General features: G+C 42.0%; 1 protein-coding gene across 12 annotated transcripts in view; it reads right to left on the bottom strand.

Annotated features, from left to right (window-relative positions):
- Positions 1-10,651, bottom strand: part of LOC140896231 (nuclear receptor coactivator 5) — a 42,890-nt gene extending 32,239 nt beyond the window's left edge. For 5 of the 12 annotated variants that reach the window (XM_073307673.2, XM_073307684.2, XM_073307685.2 and 2 more), the window contains exons 1-3: positions 10,524-10,651; positions 6,203-6,269; positions 1,964-1,996 (exon numbers count right to left, since the gene is read on the bottom strand). In XM_073307673.2, coding sequence (XP_073163774.1) covers positions 1,964-1,996; positions 6,203-6,261 — 92 coding nt within the window. In that variant the 5' untranslated portion in view covers positions 6,262-6,269; positions 10,524-10,651. The other 7 variants (XM_073307675.2, XM_073307674.2, XM_073307676.2 and 4 more) reach the window with 7 other exon arrangements.
- Between the last annotated feature and the right edge of the window lie 3,700 nt (positions 10,652-14,351).

Here is a 14,351-nt window from a genome sequence, read left to right as displayed (position 1 = left end):
GGGGGAACAGGGAGACAAACATACTGTTTTAGTTGTCTTGATGTAGAGACACCCTGAATTTGCATACAAATTAAGGACAGAAAATGAGTTTAGTTTATGTATTACATAATTAGTTTATGTATTACCGTTAGGACCTTTTTCTGCACTGGCAAGAGGATTGACTAAAAGCCCTAATAGAACTTGATCTCTAACTTCTATAACATTTCAGTTCTACTTCATCAGAAAGAAGAGCAAGATAGAATTTGACATATAGAAAGGACTGAACACACAGAAAGGATCACAAGAGTTATCTGGGAAAATGTTCTTACTCTGAGGTGAATAGGGGAGGGCTAGTATGAGAAACCTAAGTCACGAATAGAACTAGTGCCTGGGGATTTGATAAGGATCACATAGGCTTGGTACAGTTTGTTTTGTGAAGGTAGTGCCAAATACGAAGTCCACAGGATAAAAGAAATAAGCAGATGGCTCAACCTGAACAAGTCAAAAGCAAGTTGCTTTGAATGAAACACAGGCTGACTAGGATGATGTCCAAAACCAAAATCAGTAGCCACAAAGAAAAACAGCACAATATTTGGATGCCAACCAACCAATAGGAGAAGAGAGATTTTGTCTTAACTCTGCCTTGTCAAGAGATCAGGAATCTTGCAACACCAGTAGGGAGCCAGCTTCACTTGAAATAAACACTGTAGTTGACTTAAGTTATTCATATTTTTAACTATGTTGTCAAAATTACAAATATTTTATCACCTGAAAAATGGAACTGATAGCTATTCATGATAATTAGAAAACTGCTTTGGAAATCCTAGCACATCAAAAAACTATTCAGGAACTAACTATATATAAAATGGATGCGCCTAATGCTTCGTTGCATGCCAGGCACATTGACAAGGTAGGGCCAATCTATCACAAGATAAATGGTCCCAGCAGCAGGTAATACAGATTACCACATTGCTCAAGTACAGAAGTGCTAACATCTAGAGAGATGTCAGCCATTTGAAATAGACGGAGATCCTGCAACAGGATAGTGTTGCACTTTCAGCCATCTCTACCAGTATCAGCACTTTTGGGCTGTGCTATTCCATGGCTGCTGCTGAGATAGCAAGAAACAGACAAGGATGAAAGGATGACTGGATAGACAAGAGTGGTGGTCCAAATACTAGTCCAAGAATTCTTCTGTAAAGAATGAGAAGAGGACACTTCCATATCCAAAAGATTAGAAGTTTAGTTTTAAAAACTTAGTTTCTCAACCTAGTTGGTAAGAATTTGGATTCTCCAGGAGTCTTAATTATTTTGATGGAATAATCTGATATAGCCAGGAATCTAAGGTGGATAATTCTAAATAAAATATTGTTTCCACAAACACAAACCTAGTAACTTCTATAAGTTTTCACCGATTATCAGAAAACTTTTGAGAAAGCCAGTAAAAGAATGCAACCATAGAGTTAGTTCACATTTCAGGATTTCTTCAAAAACAGTCATTCTGGGACGGTTATTCAAAGTATCAATGTTTATCTCATAATAGGGAGAAACAGACAAAAGTCTTAAATCACTCTGCTGGTAATATAAAACAGAATATGAAAATGTGGGAAGGAAATGAAGAAGGAGATAAGAGGCTAAGGAGGCACCACTTGGGAAAAGAAAATGGTAAGAATAGAATAAACTGGGAAAAATCATATGCACATTGTGAAGACCTGAAGACTAATCAAGAACTCATTCATGCTAGTACTAAAGAAACGTTAAGAAAAAGTGAACAAAAACTGTAAGATTGTCCCCTCTAACATTTACTAAAGGAGTTCTGTTTACTTTGATAGAAGTAACTTACGAAGACATCTAGAAGGGAAAACAAGTGTACGCTTACAAACAGAATGCACAATAGCGTTTTTACACACAAAACTGGATGAAGAAAAAGTCCACCTTTTATAATCTACTTAAAAACTCAATAAATCTGTTACATATTACTTACTCCAGAAGGCGTGGAATCCATCCGGGTCTATGCCTGGACCCAAAATGAAAAGAGCTTGGATTAAGTTATATTGAAGACAAACCGTAAAAAAACAGCAGTTATATCAAGATTAGTAAAATGTGCTGAGTTTCTTCAGCAGCACAGACCTTATGCACCACACTTTCAGATTATCACAAAATGTTTTAAAGAGTGAATGATAAGCTTAAGAAAAAATGGAAATTATGTTGTGTTGTAAAGGAATCTGATTTTTGGAGTAGGTGTGTTCCTTGAAGCTATCTTTTGTAGGCCCCAAGTACTCAGAGGCATATGCAAACCTTACTCACCTCAACTGTAGAAAGAGAAAAAGAGCAAAGAAAGGAGAGTTAGCGATACTGATTAAATGAAATTCAACTACTAACACTAGTAATCTATATTTTATCCCTCACACCATAAGCCATATAGCAGGGCATTAGATTGCTCCTAAAATTGATATTTCTAATATTCTATCAAGAGATGCGTACAGAGGAATTCTTTTTTATGTATTTATACACATACCCAAAAAATGATCCAGTTGGATGCTCTGCTACTGTCTAACAAAAGATTTCCCTTTTTCCAGATGCAGCTAGTTGGTAAAGCTGGCCTTTCCATGACAAACTTCAAAGGGTTTTGAAATACATGATTTTGTTCACCTGGCAAGAATAACTGTTGGCCAAAATAAGAAATCCTAAATTCTGATCTCCTTACCAAAAGACATTCTTGGATCTGTATATTAATTTTACTTAGGGAAATGAAAGTTTGGAAAGAAATAAAGGTAATTGCTTGCTAAACATGAAATTTAGAAAGCCATTCAGAAAAGTATTAGAAATTGAGTAAGAAATTACCCTTGTGTAACTGAACAAAAATTAGGATAATAATCTTAATCCTCCAGAACTTCTGGATGAAGTATCTGCAATAATAAATAAATGGCCTTATGAAGAAGAGGGCCTGACTGAAGATCTAGTCTCAAACAACTTCTACAACAGCTTGAAATTTTAACACTAGAACTTTAAAGTGACATGGTGCATTAGAAGAGTGGACTGTACAGAGAAATAACAAGACTGGCACAGGAGGAAAGTAAGAAACAAGTGAGCCTAATTATCTCCTATAGACACTGTTACCAGATGCTCTTGGATTATGCTCAAAGAACCACTATGAGATTTAGAAATGGATACCAAAAGATCCTGTACCAATGACTGAGTTTTTTTCTCTCTGTACCACAAAGAAAAGACACTTCATACCTAATTCTGTGCTGAAAATCCAGGGGTCTTCACACACTGAGTTTCAGATATTCTGTGCATTTAATTACTGAGCAATCAAAATTTACTCTAGCCTTTCTATTTAGGCTGTTAGTTATAAGGCTTCACACATCACAGCAGAAAGGTACATCTAGGATTACACTGACAGATGTATTACTTAGAGGAAGCAGATTCTTCAAGCTACAATGGTAGTATAATGAGGACAGCTGTTTGGTCTTACTTCATTTACTTTGACTATTCTAAAATGAATGGCATTGGATAGGACAATGTAAAAGCTACTTAAATTCAACTGATGGTGTCAGGTTCTATTTAACTGCTTAAGTTTAAAAGAAAAAAAAAAAGGAAGCAGCAGCAGCATTTTGAAATATCCTGGAACTTTTACATGAGATTTGAAGATAAAGAAATAGGTTTTTACTTAGTGCCTCCTGGGTCAATTCTCATTGCTCTAAACATTGCTTCTTGGTGTAGGTCAAGACTTTTAGTGTCCCAAAGGTCAGAAAATTGACAAAGTTACTAAATATCTAGTAACTAGCTGGAGGAGTAAACCTACTAGTCAATGATAGACACAAAAGATAAGTAGAGAGCCTCCACATCAATGAGCTCCAGGAAGAATCACATGTTGTAAAGTACAACCTCCTGCCATAGGTAATGGAAGTGCTAGAATTCATGCATTGGGCTCCAGCTTTCATATCAGCATCTGGCTATCTGATTAATGTGAAGCTTCAACGACTTCTAGATACTAGAAAGGAAAAGAGGCTCTCTGGATACTGCAAGGGTAAGGAAAACACAGAAAAAGCTTCTGGTACTCTAGTCTTCTCCTACAGCACAGATTGATAGATATTTTTGGGGGGGGGGGGGGGGGAGGGAGGGGAGGGTGTTGTGAAAAATTCTAGCACTGATTTATGCTGATGAGATTTTGCCAGATGCCAGCAGACCAAAACCGATACTCTCAATTATTTCATTGCTGCCCACACCAATAGGAGAGATTAGTCTTGTTAATTTTACATTGCTAGCGGGCACAGCTATGAGGCACTGCAGACTCAGGAAACCACCACCACCACATTGGCTTACGTTCAGTCGGTCATCTTCACAACAGAACTGGTTAGAAACAGTCTGTTTTTTTTATATGAAAGTTTGAATTCTGCAAAGAACTAATGTTCAGCCTCTGCATGCAGAGAAGGCTTCCCACTGGTGAGCAGGCACATGATTTTTTCCATCTCTACCCTTGATATGAGAATGCTTTGATGTCTGTGTTACTCTGAATAAGTTTATTCAAAAGATATTTTGTAAAGATAGTCCATCTTTTCTGCTTTAATATACTTTTAATTTAAACAAGTTGCAATCTAGTTTCATTTTGGTCCTTTATTGGACACCTTAACCTCAGCCATAACAACACTTGAGCAAACTAGGGAACCCTAGGCCACACCCAACCCCTTAACCTTTTCTTAAGCAAATATCCACATTGAAAATAGGTGGAAGGCCAAAACCTTTCAGGACATTGGCTGATAATTAGCGACAGTAGTTCCTCTGTAAGAAAACTGTGAATTATTGCTTCCAATTCTTGGAGACTAGGCTCCTCAACAGAACCCAGCTCCCTACTTTCACAGTTCATCCATTTAGCTCTGAATTATTATGCCCATTCCTTTGAAATGTTTAACAATTACAGAAAGAAGTGTATGAAATTCTTTGAGTCGCAAGCTGACCTTCCACTAGAATGTCAAATTTATCATTGTGCATGAGATTTCTCATGCTTAATTTCAGCGTAAGATTGCTTTTTGTTATGCAAGCACAAAAAGAAATCTCTTTTACACAGTGATTTCTCCCCCATCCTTCAAAAACAGAGACATGAAATTTGAAAAACAACCTATTTTTCATGTACTAGTCCTCACTGATATATATGAAAAAATGTTCAAAGTCTTGATCCTGCACTTTACAGCATGTAGGCAAACTACTGCACCGTCACAGAGCCCCACTGAAATCAACATGGCTCTGTGTGGGCACAACAGTCCATCCATATGATGTAAATTGCAAGATCAGGGCTTAGGGGTGAAATTCACCCCTGTACAGAGGGCCAGCAAAAGGTCTGTGTACCACTTAAGTTCTCATAGGATGTAAAGACTGCTTTTAGACATTAACTGGGATTGAAGTGGTGCATAGACTTTTTGCTAGTTCTTGGCATAGGTGTGAATTTCACCCCACAGAAGTTAGAATTGAAAATGTAACTGACTAATTGAAAATGTGTTGTCCAAGCACAATATTTTAGGAATGTTTTTGAACACCGACTCGCACAGACATCTGAACGGTGTACTCAGAGTGTGTTCAAACAGTACAGTACTACCAACAACTGGATAGCATAATTCCTTATTCCTCTATAAATTAGAAAAATGACACAAAACAGTATACACAATATTCATTTCAGAAAATTTTACAAATTGTAGTTCTAATACTGACTACAAAGTTCCTTTCAATCTATTGTTTCATAATACAAAATGCACACGATAAAAGTAACAATTTCATATGTTGATTTTTAAATGCTTAGCTAATTTGTTTTTTATATTATAGAAGTAAAATATCACTGATTCATGTTAAACATAGGCTCCAATTTTAAGCATGTGATTAACTTCACACACTAAGTAGTCCCACTGTAGTCAATGGAACAACTCACTGCATCAAGTTAATATGCTGAAGTCTTCCCAGGAATGGGGCCTTAAAGAATACAATTATGTATTTCATAGAATTATAGTAAGTAGAATTGGGTGTGACTGTTTATTTCCCTTTTTATATACTCTTTATATATGCATGTTTGTTTTGTTAAAGACATTCAACTCTTTAAAGTGACTGAATTTTAAAACAATGACAGTGAAATGACCACAATTCTCACATTTGTATATGAAAATAAGCGTTAGTGTTTTCACAATTATCTGTAGAAACAATTTTTGAAGTGTTTATATTTATTTTACTTTACCTTTTATCCACAATAGGTTTCTGAACTTGACCCCTGGTAACCTTAACCCAAGATGACATTTTAATTCCTAGGAAAACAAAATACATTGCATTTATTCTCTTCACAAGTGAAGTGAGAAAACAGTCTTAAAACAGCCATAGTACACTGCAATTTTTTAAACTGACAGCTTGCAACTTGTTAAAAAATAATGTATTTAATAATCAAGCTTGTGGATCATCTCTAGTTGAGTGAGATCCCTTTGTATGTTTTTGCAGTAACCTTTGGACTTAACTATCTTGAGTAATTTTTTTTTAATCATCTGTAAAAACCAGCTCCCTGTTCACTCCCTTTTCCAGATCATTTATGAATATGCTGAACAGTACTCATCCCAATACAAATCCTTGGGGGACCCTGCTATTTACGTCTCTCTACTGCAAAAACTGACAATTTATTCCTACTCTTGAAGTTTCCTGTCTTTTAACCAGTTAGTGATCCATGAGAAGCCCTTCCTCTTATCCTATGACTGCGTATTTTGCTTAAGGGATTTTGGTGAGGGAGCCTGTCAAAGGTTTTCTGAAAGTCCAAGAACACTATATCCAGAGGATCACCCTTATCCAAATGCTTGTTGACACCCTCAAAAAATTCAAATAGCTTGAGAAGGCATGATTTACCTTTACAAAAGCAGCGTTGACTCTTCCCTAACATACTGTGTTCATCTAGCTGTTTGAATTTTATTCTTTACTATAACCTCAACCAATTTGCCTGGTACTGAAGTTAGGCTTCATGATCTGTAATTGCCAGGATCACCTCTGGAGCGTCTTTTAAAAATCCAGCATTACATTAGCTATGCTCTAGTCATCTGATACAGAGGCTGATTTAAGCGATAGGCTACATACCACAGTTAGAAGTTCCGCAATTTCATGTCTGAGTTCCTTCAAAACTCTTGAGTGAATAGCATCTGGTCCTGGTGACTCTTTACTGTTTAATTTATCAGTTTGTTCAAAAACCTTCTCTATTGACACTTCAAACTTGGACAATTCCTAAAACAGGTCACTTAAAAACAATGGCTTAGGTGTGGGAATCTCCCTCACATCCTCTGCAGCAAAGACTGATGCAAAGAATTCATGTAGCTTCTCTGCGATGGCCTTGTGTTCCCTGAGTGCTCCTGTAGCACAGGGGTGGGGAACCTACGACCCTGGATCCAGCCTGCTGCTTCATTTTATCCAGCTCACAGCAAGTCTCCGTGCTGTGGGCCGGAAGCCACGAGCCTCGGTGCCCCCCTGGCGGGGCTGGAGCCACAAGTGCCAGCTCGCCAGAAGTCCAGTTTGTTCCGCGCAGCTCCCAGAGGTGACCGGCATGTCCCTGTGACCCCTAGGAGCTGGGGTGATCAGGGAAGCTCAGTGCGCAACCCTGCCCCCAGCGCCGGCTCTGCGGCTCCCACTGGCCGGGAACCACGGCCAATGGAAGCTGTGGGGGCGGTGCTTGCAGACGCAGGCAGCACGCATCACACAGAGCAGCCTGGCTCCTCCGCCTAGGGGCCATACATAGTGGCCGCTTCTGGGAGCGGAGCGAAGCCCTGGTGGGCAGGGAGCCTGCCTTAGCCCCGCTGCACCACCAACCGGGAGCTGCCTGAGGTAAGCGCCACCTGGCCAGAGTCCACACCCCGAATCCCCTGCTGCAGGTTGGAACCCCCTCTCACACCCTAACTCCCTCCCAAATCCTGTGCCCCTACCCCAACCCCCTGCCGCAGGTCGGAACCCCCTCCCGTACCTTAACTCCTTCCCAGACCCCCACCCCAACCCAACCCCTTGTCCCAGCCCTGAGCCCCCTCCCACACCAAAACTCCCTCCCGGAGCCTCCATCCCAAACCACCTCCCACACCCCAACCCCGTGCCCTGAGCCCAGTCCCACACTCCAAATCCCTTGGCCCCAGCCCAGAGCCACCTCCCACGCCCCAAGCCCCTCATCCCCAGCCCCACCCCAGAGCCTGCACTCCCAGCCGGAACCCTCACCCCCTCCAGCACCCTAACCCCCTGCCCGGAGCCCCCTCCCACACCCTGAACTCCTCATTTCTGGCCCCACCCCGGAGCCGAGGGAAAGCCCGGAGCCTTCACCCCGCCGCGCCCCCCGGGCTGAAGCCGTGACAGCTGGCTTGACCTGCTGCCGGGGGGAAGAAGCCCTGAGCCTTACTGCCCTCCACGGGGCAAGGTGTGGCCTGCAACCAATTTTTTCTGTCGATCGGAAAAAAGGTTTCCCACCCCTGCTGTAGCACCTTTATCATCCAGTGGCCCCTCCGACTTTTTGGCAGGCTTCCTGCTTCTGAAGTACTTAAAAAAAAAATTGCAGTTCAAATTTTAAGAGCAACTAGCCAAGAACACAAAAACTTTCTTGGACTGATTAATCATACTTTTACATTTGACTTGCCAGAGTTTATGTTCTTATTTTTCTCAGTAACATTTTACTTCCAATTTTTAAAAGATGCCATTTTGCCTCTAGCAACTTCTTTTGCTCTGCTGTTTAGCCCTAGTGGCATTTTTTTTTTTTGAACGTCTTACTGTTTTGGGGCAGGGGGTTGGGCGGAGGATATTTAGCTTGAGCCTCTATTATGGTGTTTTTAAATAGTCTGCATGTTGTTTGCAGGCATTCCACCTTTGTGACCCTTCCTTTTAAATTTCCATTTGACTAGCTTCCTCATTTTTGTATTAGCCCCCTTTTTAAAGTTAAATGCTACTGTGGTGGATTTCTCTGGCAATTTCCCCCCTACAAGGATGTTAAATTTAATTACATTATGGCTGCTATTACTGAGCGGTTCAGCTATATTTACCTGTTGGACCAGATCCTGTGCTCCACTTAGGACTAAATCAAAAATTGCCTCTCCCTATGTGGGTTCCAGGACAAGCTGCATTCATTCATGTTCTCCCTGCTTCTAGTGACATACCTAGTCAATATGAGGATAGTTGAAATCCCCCATTATTATTGCATTTTCTGCCTTTGGAGACTCTCTAATCTCCCTGAGCATTTCACAATCATTGTCACCATTCTAGTCAGTAGTATATTCCTTCTACTAAACTCTTATTATTCAAGCATAGAATTTCGATTCACAGAGATCCTACGTACAATTTGATTAATTTAAGATTTTTATTTTGACTCTACGCTTTCTTTTAGTGCCACTCCCCAAACAGCACGACCTACTGTGTTGTTCCTATATATTTGAGCCCCTGTATTACCGAGTCCCATTGACTATCCTCATTCCATTAAATTTTCATGATACCTATTATATCAACATACTCATTTAAATGACAGGCACTCTAGTTCACCCATCTTAGTATTTAGACTTCCAGCATTCATATATAATAAGCACTTGTACATTTTATCAATATGAATTTCAAGTCTAGTACTGAAAGGGTGACCATATTTCCCCAAGGGAAAGCGGGACACTGTATGGGGCTGGCCTGAACCCATGCATGTTCTGCCAGACCCCACTTTTTTGACAAAAGTGGTCATTTGTCCCGTTTGCTCTTACCAACTGATTAGGGCTTTAAAAAGGGACTGTCCCAGACAAAACAGGATGTATGGCCACCCTAAATACTGGTTGCTTTGCAGCATAATTTCAGAAGTAACCAAGCATGCAAAATGGTCTGGATAAGTGCACACTTGGATGTATTCTCAAAATACAGTTTACGAAAATAGCGTGACCTGATTACAGCAGCATTCTAGACACCAAGACCCCACCTTGACAGGGGGAAAGGTGTATTTTTCTATCATGTTAGCTCAATTGAATAAGCCTAATACTTACAGAGGTGCCAAGTTCAATGGATCTCAGAACGGTGCAATATAAAAGGAGAGAAACAAATTGATGCATCTCTGCTTGGCTTAACAAATGGGCGGAAACATACAGTTAAAGAGAGAGAACTAACTGAACGGCAGCACTCATTCAATGCTCGCTGAAGAAAAGGCAAGAGCCCGAGCCCGTTACCGCGCCAGCCGGCTCCCTCCAGCCCTGAGATGGCTGCGGGTCGGGGGCGGAAAGGGCCTGGGGATAGAGGATGCTCTGCACACACAACGTAAGTAGAGGCGGAAGGTTTCACACCCGCCAGCTCTTCAGGGCTCCCCGCAGCATCCCGAGCTCGGGCGGGACCCAGAGACAGGGCGCCCGCGGGACCGCCCCCGCCTCCGCTGCGCCGGGCTGGGCTCCAGGGAAGGGCGGACAGCCCCTGCTCCAGCTCCCCAGTGCGCCCCCCAGCAGGCCCGCCCGCCAGCCAGCCAGCACCCCCGCCAGGACCCAGCCGACCTGCCCCGCTCTCGGCCGCGGCCCGGCAGGCCCTGGGAGCCCCGCACTCACGGCTGGGGGACTCCACGCAGCAGCCGCCGCCGCCTCCGCTCCGCTCCGCTCCGCTCCTCGCGCACAAAGCAACGGCGGCCGGTTTGCCGGAGGCTGGCTGGGGCGAAATGGAAGCACCGCCCCTTCCCCCTCGCTGCCAGGAGAAGAGGGAGCATCGGGGCCAGCAGCGGCTGCAGCCTCCCGCCACAGTGACCCCTGTTGGTGGTGCCGGGGAACTGTGCCCCAGAGAGAACCAGTGGGGCAACCTTCTCTCCTCCGCCCCCTGTGGGACTGTGGTTACCATGGGGACCCGTCCCAGCACTCATTACCATGCACATTGTAGGAGAGTGGTCACTTTGGATGGGCTATTACCACCAGGAGAGTGAGTTTGTGTGTGGGGGGGGGGGGGGGTGGAGGGTGAGAAAACCTGGATTTGTGCTGGAAATGGCCCAACTTGATGATCACTTTAGATAAGCTATTACCAGCAGGACAGTGGGGTGGGAGGAGGTATTGTTTCATGGTCTCTGTGTGTATATAAAGTCTGCTGCAGTTTCCACGGCATGCATCCGATGAAGTGAGCTGTAGCTCACGAAAGCTCATGCTCAAATAAATTGGTTAGTCTCTAAGGTGCCACAAGTACTCCTTTCCTCCCCTTGTGGGACTCCACTTACCATGGGGACCCCTCCCAGCACCCATCTTTCCCCTTCTGGGGCCCTGGTCACCATCGGAACCCCTCCCAGCACCCATCCCTCCTCATCCCTCCCTCTGGGGGACCCCATTTACACTGGGGCCCCCTCCCAGCTCCCATCTCTCCTCTCCCCCATGGGACCCTGACTTCCAACAGAACCTCTGCCAGCACCTCTCCTCACCCAGTTGGGTTCAAGGCAACTCATCTCCCCATTCCACTCTGTAGAGCCCTGGGTACCATGGGATACCCCTCAGTCACCTATCTCCCCCCCCCCCAACCCCCATCCCTTTGTGGTCCTGGTTACTGTGAGGGACCTCCCCTCCCATCTCTTCCCATCCCCTCTGTGATGTCCTGGTTTCTATGTAGTTTCTATGTCAAATCAGGACACTTATCCAGATCCTCAAAGGTATTTAGGCTCCTAGCTTCCATTGATTTAAATGGAAGTTAGTAGCCTAAATACCTTTGAGGATCTGGGTAAGTGTCCTGATTACAATGGAAGTTAGGAGCCTAAGCACCTCTGAGGTATATAATCAACAGTTTAATAGATTAAGTTTGGATATTAGCCTACCACACACTATCTTGAAGGCAATGGACATAGATGGCATTGAGATCAAGCACAAGCAGTTATACCATAGAACAATAAAAATCACCAAGATTTCTTATTACGTTTACTTAAAATCATCAGTTATTGATTCTTTAATATTTCTAATAATACATTTATCATCCTTCAAGTAATTTGCCGAGGAGTAAAAACGTAGTTGGTCTTAAGGCACTCTTATGAATGGTGTCCCTGTTATTTCTAGTGTTTGCTTTGAAGGGTACTAGTTTAAAGCATCAAAAGAAATAGTTTAGAAAAAGTTTACTTTGAGGTTCTCTTAAGCCAATTTACTTAGATATACCAGGAGAAACATATATATACTCTCATAATACAAGAACAATGGGCCACCAAATGAAATTAATAGGTAGCAGGTTTAAAACAAACACAAGAAAATATTTTTTCACGCAACGCACTGTCAACCTCTGGAACTCCTTGCCAGAGGGTGTTGTGAAGGCCAATACTATAATGGGGTTCAAAAGGAGCTAGATAGATTCATGGATGATAGGTCCATCAATGGCTATTCACCAGGATGGGCAGGAATGGTGTCCCTAGCCTCTGTTTGCCAGAAGCTGGGATTGGGTGACAGGGCATGGATCACTTGATGATAATCTGTCTGTTAATTTCCTTTGGGGCACCTGCCATTGGCCACTGTCAGAGGACAGGATACTGGGCTTGGTGGACCTTTGGTCTGACCCAGTATGGCCGTTCTTATTGTTAAACATTGTTTAACATATTTTAACAATATAACATAACAATACATTGTTAAAATCCCAAAATATAGTTCCTTGGGGCATCAACAGAAAGACTGCAGATGCAGCAAGATAACTTTCAGTTACTTACATTAAAGAACACAGAGAAATACAATCTCTGAAACAAAGTTTCTTCTTAATCCTGGTAACCTTAAGAGAATGGAAAGACTATTGGCTGGTATAAGCATCCAATAGCACTACAGGGTTCTGCAGCTTCTTTGATGGGTTCAGCAAACTCTGAAGTTCCACATTGAGGTTCCACTGTTTCAGTTTTAATTGGAGGAGAGCAAGTCACTTATTTTGTACTGGACATTTGTCAGACTCTCACTTTTCTGCTCCCTCAGTTTCTATGCTACTTACCTTGATATCCAGTAGATGGCAATGGTGTATAACACGTGTCTTTTATCCTTTTCTTTTCGGAGGCTTTTTATTTTTATTTTTTATTTCAATTACTGTCTTTCTGAATTAACCCAGACTATTAATTGGAATGTCCCCTTTAAGTAACTTATTTTAATATTTTAAATGTATACACAGAGTAGGTGCTTATATCTTTCAATATGCTTTTTCATTCTCATTCCACACAATTTATATCACTTCTAGAATCTAACAATCATTTAGAAAAACAAAAATCTTTTACAGTTCCTCTAAATTTAGTGGACATAGTCCATACATTCCTTGATTATATCTCATGGTTTTCATTTCACATCCTTCAGGGCTTAAAACAGAAGAGACATTATACAGTAGTGAAGGAACAAGATAATTAATCATAGATAGAGAGATGTCAAAAATTTCCAGTCAATTTCCCTGTGTAGACCTTAGACAATGTGTCTCACAAGTTTAAGGAGTTATTGTTGGTCTTCTATTTGGGACAAACAGAGGTGGAGTAAACAAAGGTACATTTTTTAGCCTTACTTGTCTTTAGTGAGGAAAGAGTATTTATTTTCTGATTTAAAGACCAGAAGAATCAACCTATAGTTATCAACAATATATTCATGTCATATTTGACATTTGTGTATCTCACAGGACTCTGCAACAACAGCATCCATCTCTTCTCCTTTCTCAATATCAGAAAATTAAGGACAGTGCAAAGCAGTCTTCTCTTCTACCTTCCAGCCCCATAATCTCCTCTTAGGGCATAGTCAGGATGGGGAACACCCTTCATTCACTAAGCACTCACTTCTCCCTATGTTGAATCTGCATCTGTAGGGGCTCCCCTTTACCTTCTAGGTACCCAACTTTCTCCCTTTGACTAATACAGGACACCACTCCAAACCCATTATTATGGAACTAAAGACAAAGCAGGTAATGCTATTATAGATGTATGGTTTAGAGATCTCACCTTCTGAACTGGTCCAAGGAAAATGTGACACTAACTAGAAAACTTTGCTGTATGTATGGGAGAAAGGGATTAGGCCAAGCACCAACATTTTTGTAGGAGCAGCAACAATTTTAATAAAGTCAGAGGAGGCCATGAGAGCTGACCGCTAATAGTTCAAGAGAGACTCCCAGCCCTAGGAAAATGTAAACTTTAAAAGTTGCTGTCTTTTCTAAGCAGAAATCAACAAAAGCCATCTTCTGAGTGCTACATTTAAAGAGCAAACAAGTAATCCAGATTAAACTCAGGCATCTTTCATGATAGTGTAGAGGTAGCAGCCAAGCATTTTTATAATTTCTCTACTCTTCAGATGCTTGTCCTCTCTCCCAAGCATATGGCAGCATCTGCAGAACATCATTCTATAGATGCAGTTGTATATCCATAAACCATTTCAAGGCCTCCTCTGTGATGTCATGGGTTTCACCCAATTCACCTTTGA

This window comes from Lepidochelys kempii, chromosome 12 (assembly GCF_965140285.1).
Source record: "Lepidochelys kempii isolate rLepKem1 chromosome 12, rLepKem1.hap1, whole genome shotgun sequence".
NCBI lineage: Eukaryota > Metazoa > Chordata > Testudines > Cheloniidae > Lepidochelys > Lepidochelys kempii.
The sequence above is the reverse complement of the archived record's forward strand: the minus strand, read 5'-3'. Positions and strand labels throughout refer to the sequence as shown.